The sequence below is a fragment of the Phyllopteryx taeniolatus genome, chromosome 11, assembly GCF_024500385.1.
Source record: "Phyllopteryx taeniolatus isolate TA_2022b chromosome 11, UOR_Ptae_1.2, whole genome shotgun sequence".
Lineage (NCBI taxonomy): Eukaryota > Metazoa > Chordata > Actinopteri > Syngnathiformes > Syngnathidae > Phyllopteryx > Phyllopteryx taeniolatus.
In genome coordinates, this window is record NC_084512.1 from 19588874 (window position 1) to 19607251 (window position 18378).

Here is an 18378-nt window from a genome sequence, read left to right on the forward strand (position 1 = left end):
ACAAGAGACATTTGCAACGGCCAGCTCTCATTCAGGAAGACCACCAAAAATGGCATTCTACAAACAATTAGCATTGTAACAATGTAGTATTCAGTAAGACTCACATTTCTCGGGTGGCGTCACCGTGATGGTCTGCGCCGTGAACTCCTCGTCAAAGTACCTGGTGTCCGTCTCCGATGTGACCTGAGGCTTGAACGGAGGAACCATCTGGAACAGAGATCAAGGCAGGAGGACAGTGAGGAACTCCTAAACTGTACCTGTAGCCAAATAAGATGAACTAAATATTAGAAACGCATCCACACCTTTTTGTCGTATACATGCTGCCAGTCGACTCCAGTAAAGAAACTGTGCCTCATAATTTCTTTCGCGTCATCCGGTCCTCCACCAAGCCTAGTTCAGTGGAAAAAGAAGCCAAATTAGAAGGAACGCCTCAAACACTGCTACAAAGACTATAGAGAAGTTTCGAGTCAGATCATTTTTAAAACTATCACAATAGGTTCCAACAGCAAAATGATTCATCAATGTGGATATTGTTGGTATTATATCACATTACAGTCACAACATTGCATGCAAATCCTTGTAATGTCGGCCTTCCTTAGCATGTCTCCTGTCGAAAGGTCATTTTCATCTAACTTAAAAAAAAGCTTTGTTTTTTTTCTTCATTTTACTTAAGCTGTTGTGCCTAGCATTTTTAAAACACCACCGTTCTAAATCCAATTTTAAGTAAAAAAAAAAAAAAGAAAAAAGATCCCTAACACAGCAGTTTTGCTAGATTTGATATGCTACTGAGCAGTCATAATATAATGTAATTCATCTGTTTATTTTTATTAGAATGCACATTTCTCTTGGACTTTTTCTATTTATTTAACTACTTAATTGTCCAGGTTTCAAATAAGTACAATGTAAGTCAGTAAAAAATGCATAAAACATGCAGTTCAACCTGTTCCTATGAGAAGAGTCCAATTTTATTTTCTTCTTTTACTGAAAAAGTCTTCCAAAGAGGTCTTCGACCTTCATTTCATCGTGAAACCAGACAACTCCAACAAAATAATTTTCTTCAAAAAGAGAAAAGCCCAAAATTCTTCTTTGTTGCTGCTATCCTCAAGGTCCCGTCGACCCACGTGATTGCGACCAATATTGGCGAAAACCTCCTCGTCGAATATGTAGACCTGATTACTAACACCAATCTCACTGTTTTATGACATCTCACTTGGACTCTTTCAGAATATCAACCATAGGCAATACAGCTAAAAGTGATCCTATTTTACACTCACTTTCAAGCACAATCGGAACTATATTAGCAGGGTGTGAAATGAGAAATTAAGGGGGCAGACATGTTTTAGACATATTCGTAACGAGTATGCGATGACGTCAGTACGTATGGGTTCGTGACTGGCTTTAAAGGAGATGGCACATGGTTAGGGTTAGGTCAGGTCAGGTTTTTGTGCCATTTCCTACTAAATCCTACACACAGGTACCGTTTGTTGGGGTCCTTGATGAGCAGGCCAGACAGCAGCGACTTGGCGTCGGCTGAGAGTGTACGCGGGAACTTGATGTCCTCCATCAGGATGAGCTCAAAGAGCTTCTCGTGGTCCTGGTTGTAAAAGGGCAGGCGGCCGCACATCATCTCGTACGTCACGACGCCCAGACCCCACCAGTCCACCGCCCGGCCGTAGTCGTTGTCCTCCAGGACCTGAGGAGTACACATGCAGACATTTTGTTTTTAAGCTCACGTCACCTCAACTTTATTTCTTGGGCACTTACAAAAAACAACAACAACCATAGCTGTAACATAATGTTGTTGATAATGAAGCTCAAACATCTCTCGTTTGAGAGTCTAAGATGCTGTGAGAAGTTGTTATTGGATGAGAGAGAGGAAGATGTTTGAAGTCTCCACTGAGCAGTACGAGGGCGCCCGGACGCCGAATTTTGCAATCACAGGCATGACATCACTCGTGTTGACTGCAGCAGTTGAAGGTTGAACATAAACCTTAATTGCACATCTTTTGGACTGATCTAATGAATACTATCAACTCCAAATTTGAACACTCAATGAAAACAACTATTGGACATTTACTATTTAGAATGTCTAAATTTGACAAAATAAAGTTAGATAAGTTATGTTATCAACCTTCTCGTGTTGTTGGCTCAGGATAACAGCTGGCTGTTACCAGGTTACCCGTTGGCCAGTCTGCGTCTGAGTGACTGGGCATCAGTTGTTGGCTACAGAACCTAGAGTATAAGTGTGTTTATTATGAGTTTCTTTTGTTTATTCAAGCAAATGAAAGTGCACCAGCAGCTAACTTGCGGCGATAGGCTATATTAAAGTAGCTAACGACGTTTACAGTATGTTAACCTAGCATTGTCAATCATAGAAGTGCTGTTGTGTAAGCCAGTCCACACATTGCCTTATCTTCTTTTTTTTTAGGTGTGAAATAATACCAAACTTTGGACATTCTCTATCTTTTACGAACTGTTTTATCATGTGAACTTATTTCCACACAGAGTGGCACATTAGACCGTGGGGAAAAATGATCCCCACGAAGCTTTGAGGCAGTGATTTTGCATCAACCTTTTCTTGTAATTGAACAATTCGAGTTATTCGATTAATCGCTTCAGCTCTAGTAAATACCGTAATCTGTATTAAGAAAATAATCTTGAGCCCATTGCTCTCCAATATCTTTGTTTTTGTTTATTTGATTATACTTATATATACTGTTCACCACTATGTTTTTGTATATTATGTTTGTATCCATTATATAAATGGTAAAAGAGGGTGGAAAGTATTAATCAAGGAGAACGTTAGTAGAGCTGTTGGTAGGCTGCTGACTCACAGGCACCGTTTTGATCTCCTCAAGTTACAATTCAGCAATAGCTCAATTACATACAAACCACATGAAATAAAAGCTTACATAACCATATGTACAGGAGTCCAGTGAGAAAAATGTGGGGTTACGCGGTGCTCCCAAGAGGCGACACGCTAGCACTACTTTGCTAGTTGTCGAGAATGTGACAGTGTGGATGCTTTCGGCTAAGCTAGCAGGCTAAATTAAATCAACGAAGTCAGAAATAAGGTGGAACATTACTTTACTTTGTTTTGTTTTTTTTATGAGACATCTGCTTGTATTCTGCGCGTGTGCATTTATTTTATTGGCACCAAAGCGCCCACGGTGGTGAAGAAGAAGAAGCAGACAGATGAGACAGGAGATAAAGCACAAGAGAGTCAATATGGCGCCAAGGTGGCTGCAGGGAAGCATTAAAAAAAGCAAGAGATGGCAAACATCAGTGGGTGGCAGGTCTTCACAGGCCGCGCTAGGAGGAAGAGGACAGCGTCCCTGGATGGAGAAGGCAGGCGAGGCCGTGGACGCGGGTCACGGCCAGCGAGCGACTCTATCAAAGTCTTCTTCCGCACCTCGCTTACTCTCGCCTCCTCCATCTGCTCCCCCTTCATCCCGTCGCAAGGCAGAGGTACTTCAGGTGCTCATTAACATCATAAGCTTATTAACATGTGACGCTACGATGAGTGTGTTAGTGTGAGCGTTTGCGCGGTGACGGCCAGACTGGCAAGGTTGGAGAGCGTCCAGAGCGGCATATGCCCTACATCTCGCCAATAATAATAGCATCTTCTCACTGTTAAGAATAATGGAGCGGGCCGGGAGCACGCCAGAACACGCTAACAAACCTTAACGACCAACAGCCATTGTCTAATGACACTCTCAGTGCATACACTGCAAATAATGACAATATCTACATGTGCGAGCTCCATAGATTTAACAAGGTTTATCATTGTGGTTGTACAACTGAACAGGATCACACCGAGGGCTGTTTCTAACTGAAGGGAGGCGCAACTGTTCTCTACTGAATTAAAAACGGGATATCTGATTACGTTCAACATTTTTGTTACTTTTTTGTACGTTTGCTTTTTAGAATTAAAAAATAGAAAATAAAGAGAGTGATATCTTGCAACATTCAACATCATTTCATTTAAAAAAAAAAAAAAGTTTTACTGCGGTATCTTGCTACGATATGGCGGTTGTGGCTCAGCTGGTAGAGCGGGTTGTCCACTGACCCTTCGGTCAGTCCCAGCTCCAACTGTCCGCTATTGAATCCGCTATAAAGATACTGAACCCTAATTTGCCACCAGGTTGGCATTGCAAATGAAAAACTGTTCTCAATTAACTAACCTGGTTAAAGAAAGGAAGTTATTATAATTATACATTAAATGTTTTTCACAGAGTTTGTCCAAATTATTCTTAATTAAAAAATACCACAACATTCAAATTGTTCAACCTTGTTCTTGCATTTCAAAATGTCTTGTAATATTCAAAATTGTTTTAAAATTATTTAAAAGAAATACTATGATACCCTGTAACTGTCAACATTTTTAAATATAAAAAATAAATAGAGTGATAGTTTTGAACATTAATTTTAACTTCTTAAAATTAAAAAAAGCTTGATATAAAATACCAGTTTTTTAAAATTAAAACAATTTTGTTACTTATTTTTAACAAAAAAAATTATGCGATAACTTTAGAAAATAAAAATACTGTGTTTAACATTCAACATTTTCTTTAAATAAAAAAGTGTTATATCTTGTAATGTTCATTTAAAAATAATATTAAAAAAGGTTATCTCCTGTAACAGTCATCATTTTTTAAAAAGCTTTTTAAAATGAAAAATAACTAACCATGCCTGATTTTTTATATAGATTTCTTTTGTTAAAACAACTGTGCAATTTTAATAAAAAAATAGTGTGATAACATTTTTAAATTAAAAAAAAAGTGTGATATCTTGTAACAGTCAACATATGTAATGTTTCTCATAAACGTCTGATTTACAGTAGGCCGTGTTTGATTTTGTCATCAGAATATATCACGGGCAAATAAATAAATAAATAAATAAATAAAACTGGAAAAAAAAAAAAAAGGCTCCGGGCGGGACTTTGGTCACTCAGTCCTTAAAATACACCTGAAAGTCGATCATTCAATTACATGTTTCAAATCAACTGTGGTGGTGCTATATGAAGACAAAACAATAGACACGTCCAAATACTTCTGGCTATAATCAATATTGCAACCAGAAGCAGTTGTCGGAATGATGCAGTGCAATCTCCAATGTTTGTGGTGTGCGATGCTGCTGGAGGACTTTACCTTTTTGTGCAATATCCTAATCAATTCTTTAGTTTAGGCAGCAAAACAACAACTGAAGCGGTTACACGTCAATACATATTTCATGTGTGATGTGCTTGCGTGCTGCTGGCAAGTATGAAGAAGAAGAAGAAGATGAGCTGCTGGAGGAACATTGCCCGCCGCCAGCTCCGCACACTCTACAACTGGAGGGATAACACCGCGGCTTAGACGACTGGGAGACAGATGGAATATTTATCTAATGAAGTTTTCAAAGTACGGCAAACTAGGAGAGATGTTAAAAGGCACGCAAGCCCGAAATTGAGAGAGATTTTTTTTTTTTTAAAAAGCTGGTGAAAAGGTGAAAGCTCAGTCATGGCAGGGCGTACATTAATTTAGAAAATAAAAATAATAACTGTGACACCATTTAACGCTCCATAATTATTTTGTAATCTCTTAAAATAAAAATAGTGTGATGAATTGCAACATTTAACTTTGAAAAATATATATTTTCATTAAATTAAATCGTGAGAGCTCGTGTTGCATGTAAAAAAAAAAAAGGTAATATCTTGTAATATTCAATATTTTTTACATTTAAACAAAAAAATAATTGTGTGACAACATTTAACATTTTTTACATTTAAAAAAATAGGGTGATATCTTGTAAGAGTAAAACAAATATTTAATTAAAAATATAAAAAAGTATTTTAAAATTCAACTTTCATGAATTAAAACCAACAAACAAACAAAAATATATATTATTATTAAAAATAATTATAATTCACTTAAAAACTTTCTTTTATCTTTTTAAAATATCTTTTAAAATTAAAAAATGTGTGATATCTTAGAAAATTCAACATTTTCATAATTACAATTTTTAAAATGATAAATAGCGTGATAAATTATAACATTCCAATTTTTTGCAATCTTTAATATTGTACAAGAAAAACATAAGGACATTTTTATGATGTTATTTTTATTCATAGGCTTGTGAGGCAGGCCGTGTGTAATTTTAATATTAGGGGTGGCCAATAGAAAACGTGGTGTGGGCTACAAACAGCCCCCGGGCTGGACTTTGGATTCCACTGTTCTTAAATGACAGCATCTCCTCACAAAGACACCGCTTACTATTGAATAATGTTTCTCTTCGTAATGTTAAAATAAATTGTTGTGCAGGACTACTGGAGGGCAAACACGACTTGGGAGACAGATGGAATATTTATCCGGCAAGTTTTCCAAGTGCGTAAAACAAGGACAGATGAAATTGAGAGCAGAAAAAAAGAAGAAGAAGAAGAAAAAAAGAGGTGGCAGCTCGGTCGCAGGCAGGGAGCAGATTAATCCTCACAGAGCCAGAACGCTGCCCCACAGCCGCCGGCGTGTGTGCGTGCGTGCGTGTGTGTTTGGACTTGTTTTGAAAAGCAGCAGTGCTGACCTCACGACTTAAAAAGATGCATTTAAGGCAAGGCAAAACAGGGGATGAGACAAAAGGAATCCAGGGGGAGGGAGAAGGATCTCGGGGATCAGCCATGTGGCGATGGTGGGACGGCGCTCCCGGGACGGAGGGGCTTTGGCAGCCGGGACCGGACTGGAGATGAGATGGGAGCGCACACATAGCCTGGAGCGGCTAGCAGCCCAGATAGCCAGCGGGCCCACACATGATCACAGTCAACACACACACACACGCATATTGCTGGTGTCAAAGGGAGACATTTTGTTCATGTTGACACAAAAAAGGTGTGATGAAATAGAAATTGATTGATTAATGTTGATCTGTTTTATCAGAGCACAAGTTGATTGTCTGATTGCTTGGCCTTTGACCTGACAGCTAATACAGAGTTCTCGCTTCTCTTCACAAAGACTGCTTACTATTTACATTGAGCTTCATAATGATGTATAATTGAAATATAATAATGAATAAGCTTTCATTAAAAAAATATATAACAAATAAAATACAAAAAAAAAGTATTATCTTGTAAAATGCAACTTTCTTTAATTGTTTTCAATTATTTTAATAAAAAATATTTTGACATCTGGAACATTCAACATTTGTTTTTAAATTGTATAAAAATTGTAAAAATGTAACATGCCAATATTGTATGTTTGAAATTATACTCATAAAAACACTGTGATACTATAACACCCGGTATCACTTTACCAGCATTACACTATTACACTACACTATTCTGTCCTTCCTGAACGTGTTGTGGGCAGTTTAGCAGATAGCGAACAGTTCTTCGAAAGCAGTCGTCTTCTTGCTTCAAGCTTTTTATTGACACTCCCAGTTGAAGTTTACAGTAAAACTAACATAAATTAAAGAGAATTACACATACATTTAGGCAAACACAAAGTTTTGTCTTGCAAAAGTCTTCTAGCTTAATGCTACCGCATAATGCAAAACACAATAGACATGCTAACAAATAGCATCAATGTTGCAGTGTAACCCATTAAATAACTAATATTCAAACACAAACGGCGCATCAACGTATACCTTGCCTTGACAAAGACGTTCTGCCTTATACTCACAGCCATATATTCTATTTATCCTGCCAAAAACAAGTTATATTGATGCAGATTTTCCGCAACATTCTTCATTGTGTCTTTTCATCAAATCTGCGTGCACCGTACTGCCCCCTTACAGGCCAAGTCGTGCACAACAGAAGCAGCACATTGCAGCAAGTGGAATAGGATTATTCTGTGTATATTAGAAGTCTAACAGTTGAATGAGATGCTATGTTATAAAAATGTTTGATTAAAGTAAAACACATTCATGACATGATGGAATTATCAAGTATTGGTATTCAGTATCAGTAAGTCCTCAAATGTAAGTCGCGTCGGTCCATCCCTACTTCTGAGGCGTTGAGTTTAATTTTATTATTCAAACGTGGCGTCCAATAAAAAACAGGCTACGTACGGCCCCTGGACTGGACTTTGGACACGCCTATCCTTAAATGTCAGCATCGCTTCACAAGGACGCTACTTATTATTGAGTCATGTCACTCTTCATTATAAAATAAGTTGTTGAACAAGACAAGTCCACATTGTGTGGCCTTTGCAAACACAGGAAGCATCGAATATACAATCGCGTAACCCTGAAATATTTCCTCTGCCTTCTCATCTCCGTCTGCCTTCAAGCCCCCACCAGTGCCCCCCATCCCCTTATTCTCTGTTTAATCCCAGCTACTTTGCATCTCTGGAACTTGGCTCGGAGCACACTGTGTTATTTTTACACGCGGGCGGGCGAGCAGAGCGTGCGGGCGGGCAGGCGGGCGGGCGAGCGGTGGCGGTGTAGATTTCCAGGTTTTTTCCGAGCACCTTCCTCCAACCTCGCCCATCTGCCGCCATCTGCCTCACTTTAGCCCGCACTTTCTACTGCAACACACACACAAACGCGCGCGCACGCATAGACGCACATCCTGTGAAAAATAACTAGCAGCCTCCAATCAGCTTTTGGCACGCAAAAGGAAAGCACTCGGGGAGGGGGGGATGAAAATGCTGCGCCAAATTGTCCTCGCTACTTTTTCAAGTGGGATATACACTGCCACGCTGCTCCCCTGCTGCCTTCATCTCCACATCATCTCCACCACTCACAGGACTGCGCCACGCTCGCCAGGTGATCTGGTGACCTTGAAGCTGGATGGACGCTGGCTAAAATAAACTATTATCATTTAACGCTCTTTCCAATTTTGGCCCTGTGTTTCAATAGGAGGTGTCATTGATAGTCAGTGAATACAGACAGCTGATTAGGTACACCTACACAGTGAGATCCAGTTCAAGGAATGTATGAACACTGCCTTGACAAAGACATTCTGCAATATACGAGTATTAAGTATTGAGTATTAAGGCAGCACTGAAGAAAAAAAAAACAGTCGCTTTTTTCTATACTTTTTTTGGGAGATTCTGAATTGTTTCTAAAAAAACAACAACAAAACCCCACTATTCTCATAATATTACAACATTAAAAAAAGACATGCAAATATAACTTTTTTCTCTCGATTTTTATTATTTATTCTCTTAATATTTAAAGTAAAATGTAATATTTAATAAATATTTAAATGTTTATATAGAAATAAAAAAATCTGGAAAAATGCAACTTTATATTCATGAGTTCACAGCGGTTTTTCTCCGACAATTAATAATTCCATTTCATTTTTTATTTTTTAAATAAGAAAAAAATACAGGGGTAAAGTCTGTAAAAGAAATATGACCTTTTATTTAGAATTTTTATTTTATTTTAACCCCGTAATATAACCAAATCAAATTCTCCAAGCTTAATTGTCCTAATACTAGAGGATGTGGATTTTGGGAAATTTTGAAAGTTGAACTTGTCTTTTAAGACGGTATCACACTGGAGATCAATCAGTTCCCATGGCGCTGTTTCTGGGTCTTGTGTGACTGAATATTGGATGGCAGTTTGTCAGATAATGATGTTTTTCTGAGCCTGTAAACTTGATTTTAACCGCTGAGCCATAGCCATCAGTTCATGCGTTGATTGACTGTTAGCATAATCAGCATGCTTGGTAGAAAAGTGACGGCTGATGTTGTAATCCTCTAAAACCGCAATGGTTTCCTAACAAATTAGACATACAGCCTTTGACCGGACTTCAGTCAAAAAGTATTTAGTAGTCCATGCTATATTAAACACTCGGCACTCACTGTTAACTTTTCTTTTCTTTGGCTCAACTCATGGTTGAAGAAGGATTCAGAGCAGTAGCAGAGTAAAAACAGAACAGTCAAAGTCAAGTCAATGTATCACTGTACCTACTGCGCTACCTGGTGGAACCACTGGGCATTACAGGACAACCTGGTGGAACCACTGAGCATTACAGCACAACTTGGTGGAACCACTTGGCATTACACGACAAGGTCAAATGAATGCAGTCATGATTTTAATATGATTTGGGCAATTCTGTACCAATCTTTGGCGGGCCGGATTGAAATGATCAATGGGCCGGATGTGGCCCGCGGGCCGTAGTTTGGCCACAACTGGTCTAGTGAGTGTGTAAAAGAATGTTTGACAGGGATGTAGTGTGCTTTAAAAGTAACGGAACGAGGCAATAGAAAAGGATGCTTTAAAATAGACTGAAGCAAAAGAGAAGTGCTCAAAATCTTACCTCTGGCGCGAGGTACTCTGGCGTGCCGCAGAAGGTCTTCATAGTGGCAGCGTCTGTGATGCCTTCCTTGCACAGACCAAAGTCAGTAATCTTGATGTGGCCGTCTTTATCCAGCATCAGGTTCTCCAGCTGGGAGGGGAAATATGGACTTTTTTACTACATAAAAACAAACATATCTGATTAAGCTGCTGTAATAGAATGCTTATTTGTTATTGATTGTGTGGAGAAAATCTCTATTTTAGAGACTTGACCTTATATCTGGTGCAATATTGAAAAAATGACATTTTTTTGCCATAATATAACTTATTCTTGAAAGAACATGTTCAAAACAAACAAAACAAATCTACATTTTCTCATATTATTTTCCCCTTGAAATAAGTGTGAGTTTATTCTCGTAAGATTACAACTTTTTCCTGAAATAAATGACTGTTTTTGTAATATTCTGACTTCTTATGACTATGACTTAATATGATTTTATTCTCATTATACAGTAGACTACTACAACTTTTTCTTGTGAAAAAGTATGACGTTTTAGCCTGAAAAAATTCAACTTTATTTTCCACAAATTTCTACTTTTTATAGAAAAGAAATATCAGCTTTACAACTTTTGTCCCAAAATATTTTCTTATAAAACCTTTTTCTTGAAGAAATATTATTTAAGTCTTGTAAGAAAATTATAGTTTTTCCTACTTTTTATCTATTATATATTAATAATATTAATATAATCTATTCTTGTTAAATTCTGACTTCTATTGAATCAATAGAATATGCTTGGAAAATTACGATTTTCTTCAAAAAAAAACCAAAAAAACAATTTGATCCTCATATTTTTTGGGGGGGAAATTATATGTTTAGTCTGGTAATATTACAACTTTAAAAAAAGTAAGACTATTCTTGTAATCTCATTCATAAAATAAATGGGATTTTATTTTTGTAAGTTTATGACGTTTTGAAAAAAATATGACTTAATTCACATTACAACTTTTTTCTTGAAAAAAATTAGACCTTTTAACCTGAAGAAAAAAAAAACCTTTATTCTTGAAAAATTACTACTTTAGTTTGATTTGATTATACATGTTTTACCTTGCAAAAATATGCCTTTTATTATCAAAAACAATGAATTATTTTTTGAAGATTCCGACTTAAAAAAAAAAAAAAAAAAAAAACAACCTTTATTCTCGTAAAATTCCCACTTGACTGTACACTGGTGGTGTTTACCTTGAGGTCGCGGTACACAATCTTGGCCGAGTGCAGGTAATCAAGGGCCGAGACGATCTCGGCGCCGTAGAAGCGCGTGCGTTCCTCGGAGAACACCCGCTCTCTGGACAAGTGGAAAAACAGCTGCGGGGGAAAGGAGGGGAGAGAGGGGGTGGGGCAGACAGCAGGGACGGCGCAGTAATAATTACTGATTTATTGAAGGAAATTAGCACAACACAAACTGGCTGCCCGTACCATATTGAGATGATAGATGGCGGAGGGGAGGGCGAGCGCAAAAAGAGAGCGAGGAGCAGGATGAGGAGGGGGGTCTCCGAGGAGGGCGGGTGGATGGAGACATTCAGCAGCTGGCACCTCATCTACTAGCGCACCCCCACTACGTGCGCCCTCGCCACACACCGACCTCTTCCGCGGTAGCCCGCAGGCTAGGCTGACAGGGCACTGGCGTGGAGTTGGGCGACGGGGGCCAAACAGAGGGTTTAATCAATACGCCAGTCGAGTTAAAGAGAGGCGGCGGGCCACGGCCCCCCTCCCATCCCCCACAGCCTCCAGTGTGACGCTCATTAGCGTGCTATCTGCTCCCCTCGGAGCCTCCATTTTCATTCACTCCATCCTGCTCTCTTTCTGGCAACAAACTAACTCTCATAATTAACAGAAATGCGGATTTTTCCTCCAGAAAATACAACTTTATTCTCATAACGGAACAATTTATTTTTGTCTTTTTTCTTTGAAAAACTATGACTTTATTCTTTTTTTAAATTACAATTTTATGCACTTACAATTATAACTTTTTACCTCAAAAACTAACTTTATTCTCACAAGATTGATTTTTGTAATATAACAGCTTTTTTTTCAGAAAATTATGTAAAGAATTTTATAATTGTCCAATTATGTATGTATGTATGTACGTATGTATATATGTATGTACAGAATATATATACAGTATATATATACGTATACAATATATGTACATATATAATATGACTTTTGTAAAGACTTTATACTCTTATTTCGCCTTTTTTCTCAAATTAGATAATTTATTCTCATAACATATGACCTTTATCTTGAAAAAAAACAAAACATCTCAAGAACTGCCTGTGTTTTTGCAAGAATACTACTGGTACTTTTTTCTTTAAAAAGCACTTTATTCTCCTAAAATTACGACATTTTTCTCAAAAAATACAACTTTACGCGCATAAGATTAAAACTTTTGTTCTTGAAAAACATGACTTTATTGTTGTAATATTATGGCTTCCTTTTTTTTTTTTAAATAGTAAAAAAAAATTAAAAAAATTAAAGAAAAATGAGTCATTATCCTGATAATATATTGTATTTATTCTGGTAAGATTCGGACTTTTAATCGAAAGCAACACTTGTTAGTACCCCTTCTGAGCCTCCATTTCATTTCACTCCATCCTGCTCTGCTTTTGGCAACAAACTTCACTCTTTATACTTAAAAGCAGTGCTTTTTGTGTCCCAGGTGTCTTGTACCCCCCGCACACACTCTTCCGTGTTAGCCTCATAGCTTCACTCTCTGCTGTCACTTGTCACACTGCGAACTAGTACAAATTACCCTTGAGGCCACGGGGCACACATCTCCCTATTAATTGCTCAGGGAGGTTTGCATATGGCCGCTGGAGTGATGCTTACGGCTGGAGCACCTTGCCGCGTGTGTGTGCGTGTGTGCTAACACGACAGGTGGGCCTTCATCAGTGTACTGGCAGCTGTGACTGTGGCAGCTTTGTAATTGGTGCTGCGCGTGTGCTATGTGTGGTCACAATTTGTCCGAGGAGGCTATATTTGCAGGGTGTGTTTGCCGGCGTCTTCGGCGAGCGTTTGCTCGGGCCTGGCGCCGAACGAAGTCTCGCTCGCTGGAAGGCGGGGAGCAGGTGATGACGGCACTGAGGGAATGAGGCATGATTGCAAATGGTGCCGATTAAAAAGCTGAGAAATGGGGAAAAGTCGGGGGGATCCAAACTCATTTTGTCTCCGACTGTCATTCTGGCTGCCCGAGGCCCACATGTGAGTCGACAAGCAGGAAGAGAGGAGGAGGAGGAGGGAGAGGAGGCACGTGACGAGCCAATTGGCTGGCAAATTGACTCAACAGTCCACTTTAATCGCTCACTGTGAGCACATCTAAACATTCTAGCAGTAGAATTTAGTAGGGAATTGTATATTTTCATTTTCAACAACACGAGTGTACCCAAATCATCAAAAACATCTATCCATCCATTTTATATATTGCTTGTCATTATCAGGATGGCGGATGAGGTGGGGCCTATCCAAGCTGACCTTGGGCCATCGCCAGCCAATCGCAGGGCACATATAGACAAACGAGAATTCACACTCACATTCACACCTAATGACAATTTAGGAGGCTTCAAGACCGAAGAAGCATGTTTTGGGGATGGCCAGAGGACCCGAAGAGAATATGAGATTCAACCCCAGAACTCCTGACTATGAGAAAGAGGTGCTAACCGGTGCCTATTATGTTAGTAAACATGAATAAGACTTTTTTTTTTTTTTTTTTTTTTTTTTGTAAAAACTCAATCTGGAGAAGGTTTTCGTCCATGCTGCCACCACCATGCTTCACTGTTGGGACTGTATTGGACAGGTGATGAGCAGTGCCTGGTATTCTCCACACATACCGCTTAGAATTAAGGGCAAAAAGTTCGATCTTGGTCTCATCATACCAGAGAATCTTATTTCTCACCATCTTGGAGTCCTTCAGGTGTTTTTTTTGTTTTTGTTTTTTTTAGCAAACTCCATGCGGGCTTTCATGTGTCTTGCACTGACGAGAGTCTTCTCTCGGGCCACTCTGCCATAAAGCCCCGACTGGTGGAGGGTTGCAGTGATGGTTGACTTTCTAGAACTTTCTCGCATCTCCCAACTGCATCTCTGGAGCTCAGCCACAGTGATCTCTGGGTTCTTCTTTACCTCTCTCACCAAGGCTCTTCTCCCCTGATTGCTCAGTTTGGCCAGCTCTTGGAAGGGATCTGGTCATCCCAAATGTCTTCCATTTAAGAATTATGGAGGCCACTGTGCTCTTAGAACCTTAAGTGCAGCAGAATTGTTTTTGTAACCCTGTCCAGATCTGTGCCTTGCCACAATTCTGTCTCTGAGCTCTTCAGGCAGTTCCTTTGACCTCATGATTCTCATTTGCTCTGACATGCACTGTGAGCTGTAAGGTCTTATATACACAGGTGTGTGGCTTTCCTAATCAAGTCCAATCAGTATAATAAAACACAGCTGGACTCCAATGAAGGAGTAGAACTATCTCAAGGATGATCAGAATGGACAGCACTGAGTTAAATATATGACTGTCACAGCAAAGGGTCTGAATACTTATGGCTGTGTGATAGTTCAGGTTTTTTTTTTTTTTTTTTTTAATAAATCTGCAAAGATTTCAACAATTCCGTTTTTTTCTGTCAGTATGGGGTGCTGTGTGTACATTAATGAGGAAAAATTGAACTTTAAGGATTTTAGCAAATGGCTGCAATATAACAAAGAGTGAAAAATTTAAGGGGGTCTGAATACTTTCCGTACTCAGTGTATATAGGTGTGTGTCTTACCTCTCCGCCATTCACATACTCCATGACGAAACAGAGGCGGTCTTTTGTCTGGAACGAATACTTCAATGACTGAAACAAACAAAACAAACAGATGCTACTCAAAGCACAGCATTGTATCACTGCGACTCATTGCATTTGTCGTGCTGTTGCGTTATTCTGACACAAATGAGAAGAATACAGGTGACTTTAACCATCTTGAATGTCATTGCTCGTTCAAGAGTGAAAACAGCAGGCGCAACAAACAAACTAAACTAGCATCTATAGCTTTAGATGGTTCATCTCTGTATGCGCTTAGGCAAACAATCTTGAGAAGTGTTTACTTTGAAGGATAGAGACGCTAAACAAAAGAACAGTTGGTCTTTACATCTCTTTGTGGCTGCAGATGTGACAGTGGTATTAAAGAAAAAAGTATCTGGAGCAGACACGCTGCCACAGAAGTTAGCAGGAGCTGATATGTCTGCGCAAACACAAAATGGCTAACCGATGCGTCCATTATTGTACCACAATTTGATGCCTGGCGCGTAATTAATTAGCCTTCAGAGACTCGGGTATGTAAACATATACATATACAAACATATATATATATATATATATATATATATATATATATATATATATATATATATATATATGTGTGTGTGTGTGTGTGTGTGTGTGTGTGAGAGACTCGAAATGTAGCACATTTGCATGCGCACATACAGTACATGTGAAACCCCTTTGTGTGTGTGGCACGTATCTCAAAAAACACTCACAGTGAGAAAGGGGTGTCTGGTGTTTTTCAGTACTCTGCTCTCGGTGAGCGTGTGCGCCACTTCATCCTGTGCACACAACATAACAACATGTTTTCACCAATCAAAAACATTAATTGAAGCAAGACAAGTCTATAGATAAGTAGCAGAATTATTCAAACACAAGACTAATATAGTAATATTAATACTGGACTTATAGCGTCCATATGGCCTATATTTCACAAAGATCTATGTATTTTTGCTCAAGAACATAAAATTGCCAGTCATTTCCAATAATATCAGTCTGTTTTGGAGCAATTGGTAAATAACTAATTTCCCTGGGAAAGATGCTTTTACATCGCCAAAATCGATATGCCACCATGTCATGGTGTGACCTCATCGACAGAACTGGAGAACATTTTGCCATGTGGACAAAGAAATGTACTATACAATAAAGTGGCAGTATTTATTCATATTTTATATATCATTGCTAGTGGGCGGACTTCTCGCACCTCCAAAACGACAGCTTTTCAGTAAATAAAAAAAAAAGGTATCTTGCTTGAATTTCCAAACACCACTTTGTCATATGCCATTGCACAGTCCAATGCACAACAGCACCCCAAAATTATGTTCAATCACTAATTTAATATTCAAAGAAAATAATAAAACTGAATCGCTAAGTTATTACGCTGTCATTGATTCAAATGGTACACCTCCAAGTCCCCCACCATGCAAAAAAGCAAATGCTTGTGTTACATCATCTTACCAAACTATTTTTCAAAGGTCTGAGAGCCATGAGCAATGCAATAAATACAACAATTAGCTGACTAAACCCGTGTATTAGTTGGAAATGAATCGGCACGCACTTGCCTCCATATTATGCAATATACAATATTGCATAATACAATATACCGGCTGCGGTAGCTAATAGAGCCAATATCGGGGCTAAAATCCTGTAGTCTGATCTAGGCATAAGGAAATGTGCTTGTCATTCGGTCGCTGACATCAGCAGGCTGATGTGTCAATTACGCTGGTTTTGACCTATATGTGGGCGGGCATAAATCTGGCTGAAAATCAAATATGTTATCATAAAACAAGCTTAAATTTACTTTCGAGTCTGTTTTGGGGGGAATTTTTTCTGCAGACATTGATGTTAAGTCCAGAACGATGGCATAAGTGCCAATGTTTGCTGTATTATTATTTCAATTATGATTAATTTAAATAAAATAATAACAATTATAGTAATAATTGTATAATTATAAGCAAAAACGCATTCATTCATTTTCAGTACCGCTTATCCTCAGTAGGGTCGCGGGCTTGCTGGAGCCTATCCCATCTCACGCTGGGCGAGAGGCGGGGTACACCCTGAACTGGTGGCCAGCCAATCGCAGTAAGCAAAAATTAATTAGTAAATTTAATTGTTAATTCCAGCAAGATTTCTGTCAAAAGTCTATTGTAGGACCTACTTCAGTACTTATTCTTCTGGTCTTTCTGTACTCTACATATCACGTTAGCTTAGCAGTTAGTCGTCTTCTGTTACTTACTACTTGTCCTCCTTTCGTGAAAACGATTCTTGTCAGAAATGAAGCTTGTGCGCTGCCACGGAGGCGAGGATTTGTGACTTAAAGAAGCGGCTCCACACCATGAAAGGACAGTATTTAGCAGCTTGTAGCGGGTGCAGACTAGTGCCTAGCATTCCAACAGTAGCTCCAGAGCAGCCGGGATGCAGGGAGGATCCGTGGCCAGATGTAGTTAATGCCATTTTCACACAGAGCCAGACCCAATGACGTCAACAATAATTATCGCAATTGGTCGGTAGAGTCCAAAGCTACAAACTGTAGACAGTACCTTAGGCATAATTTATACCGTCTACCGTATATACCATATATACCTCGCACCGCTGAGTCAAGGCCGGACTACACTGTTCTCTGATATACAGCGCACACTTGAATACTTCGTGAAGTTGTCGACGGAAAGTAGAAGTCACTCGCGTCTTTCAAACTGATAACTTCGCCCCCTCAAAACAGGTAAATTTCCGCGTGGAAAATTCTTGATCAAAATTGCATAATAGGTCTCCTTTAAGTCAACTGAGCACCGACCTTGGCGATGATGACTTCCTTTTTTAGAATCTTCATAGCATAGTATTTCCCGCTGGCCTTCTCACGGACCAGAATCACTTTCCCAAACGTTCCCTTTCCAAGCAGCTTCAAGTAATCGAAGTCACTCATTGTCTGGGTGGAAAAAAAACAAGAAAGTTTAACGTCTGGTAGAAACACAGAACTCAAGGGCCCCAGCTGCTTTTTTTGAGGAGAATACAAGAGCTATGTCAACAATTCAACTACAGTGGAAGCAATCAAAGTTCAGTGCCCTTTAAGTTGTACAATTTGCAATTCAACCACAAAAAATATCTAATGAATATGCCTCACATAAGTCATTATAAACTTTTCAAAGTGTTCAAACATGACAGCAAATCTTGCCAAAGACCAAAATTCAGCAAGGGTGAAAGGATTAATTCAGTGTTTTTTCTTCTCTTTCTGCAATTTAGCATCACCCATCAGTCTCGGATACCTGCTTCCAATTGGGTCTCGTTTGGGGGAATTCCCTAGTTAGAGTTTGCCAAAGCCCT

The 18378-nt window shown here is 38.9% G+C and overlaps 1 protein-coding gene across 8 annotated transcripts in view; it reads right to left on the reverse strand.

Moving 5' to 3' along the window:
* Positions 1-18378, reverse strand: part of akt3a (v-akt murine thymoma viral oncogene homolog 3a) — an 86917-nt gene that overhangs the window by 11010 nt on the left and 57529 nt on the right. For 6 of the 8 annotated variants that reach the window (XM_061791107.1, XM_061791106.1, XM_061791109.1 and 3 more), the window contains exons 6-13: positions 17852-17983; positions 15777-15842; positions 15025-15093; positions 11456-11578; positions 10238-10366; positions 1479-1693; positions 303-390; positions 105-207 (exon numbers count right to left, since the gene is read on the reverse strand). In XM_061791107.1, coding sequence (XP_061647091.1) covers positions 105-207; positions 303-390; positions 1479-1693; positions 10238-10366; positions 11456-11578; positions 15025-15093; positions 15777-15842; positions 17852-17983 — 925 coding nt within the window. Of the gene's footprint in view, positions 1-104; positions 208-302; positions 391-1478; positions 1694-6558; positions 6751-10237; positions 10367-11455; positions 11579-11689; positions 11894-15024; positions 15094-15776; positions 15843-17851; positions 17984-18378 lie in introns of all 8 variants that reach the window. The other 2 variants (XM_061791104.1, XM_061791105.1) reach the window with 2 other exon arrangements.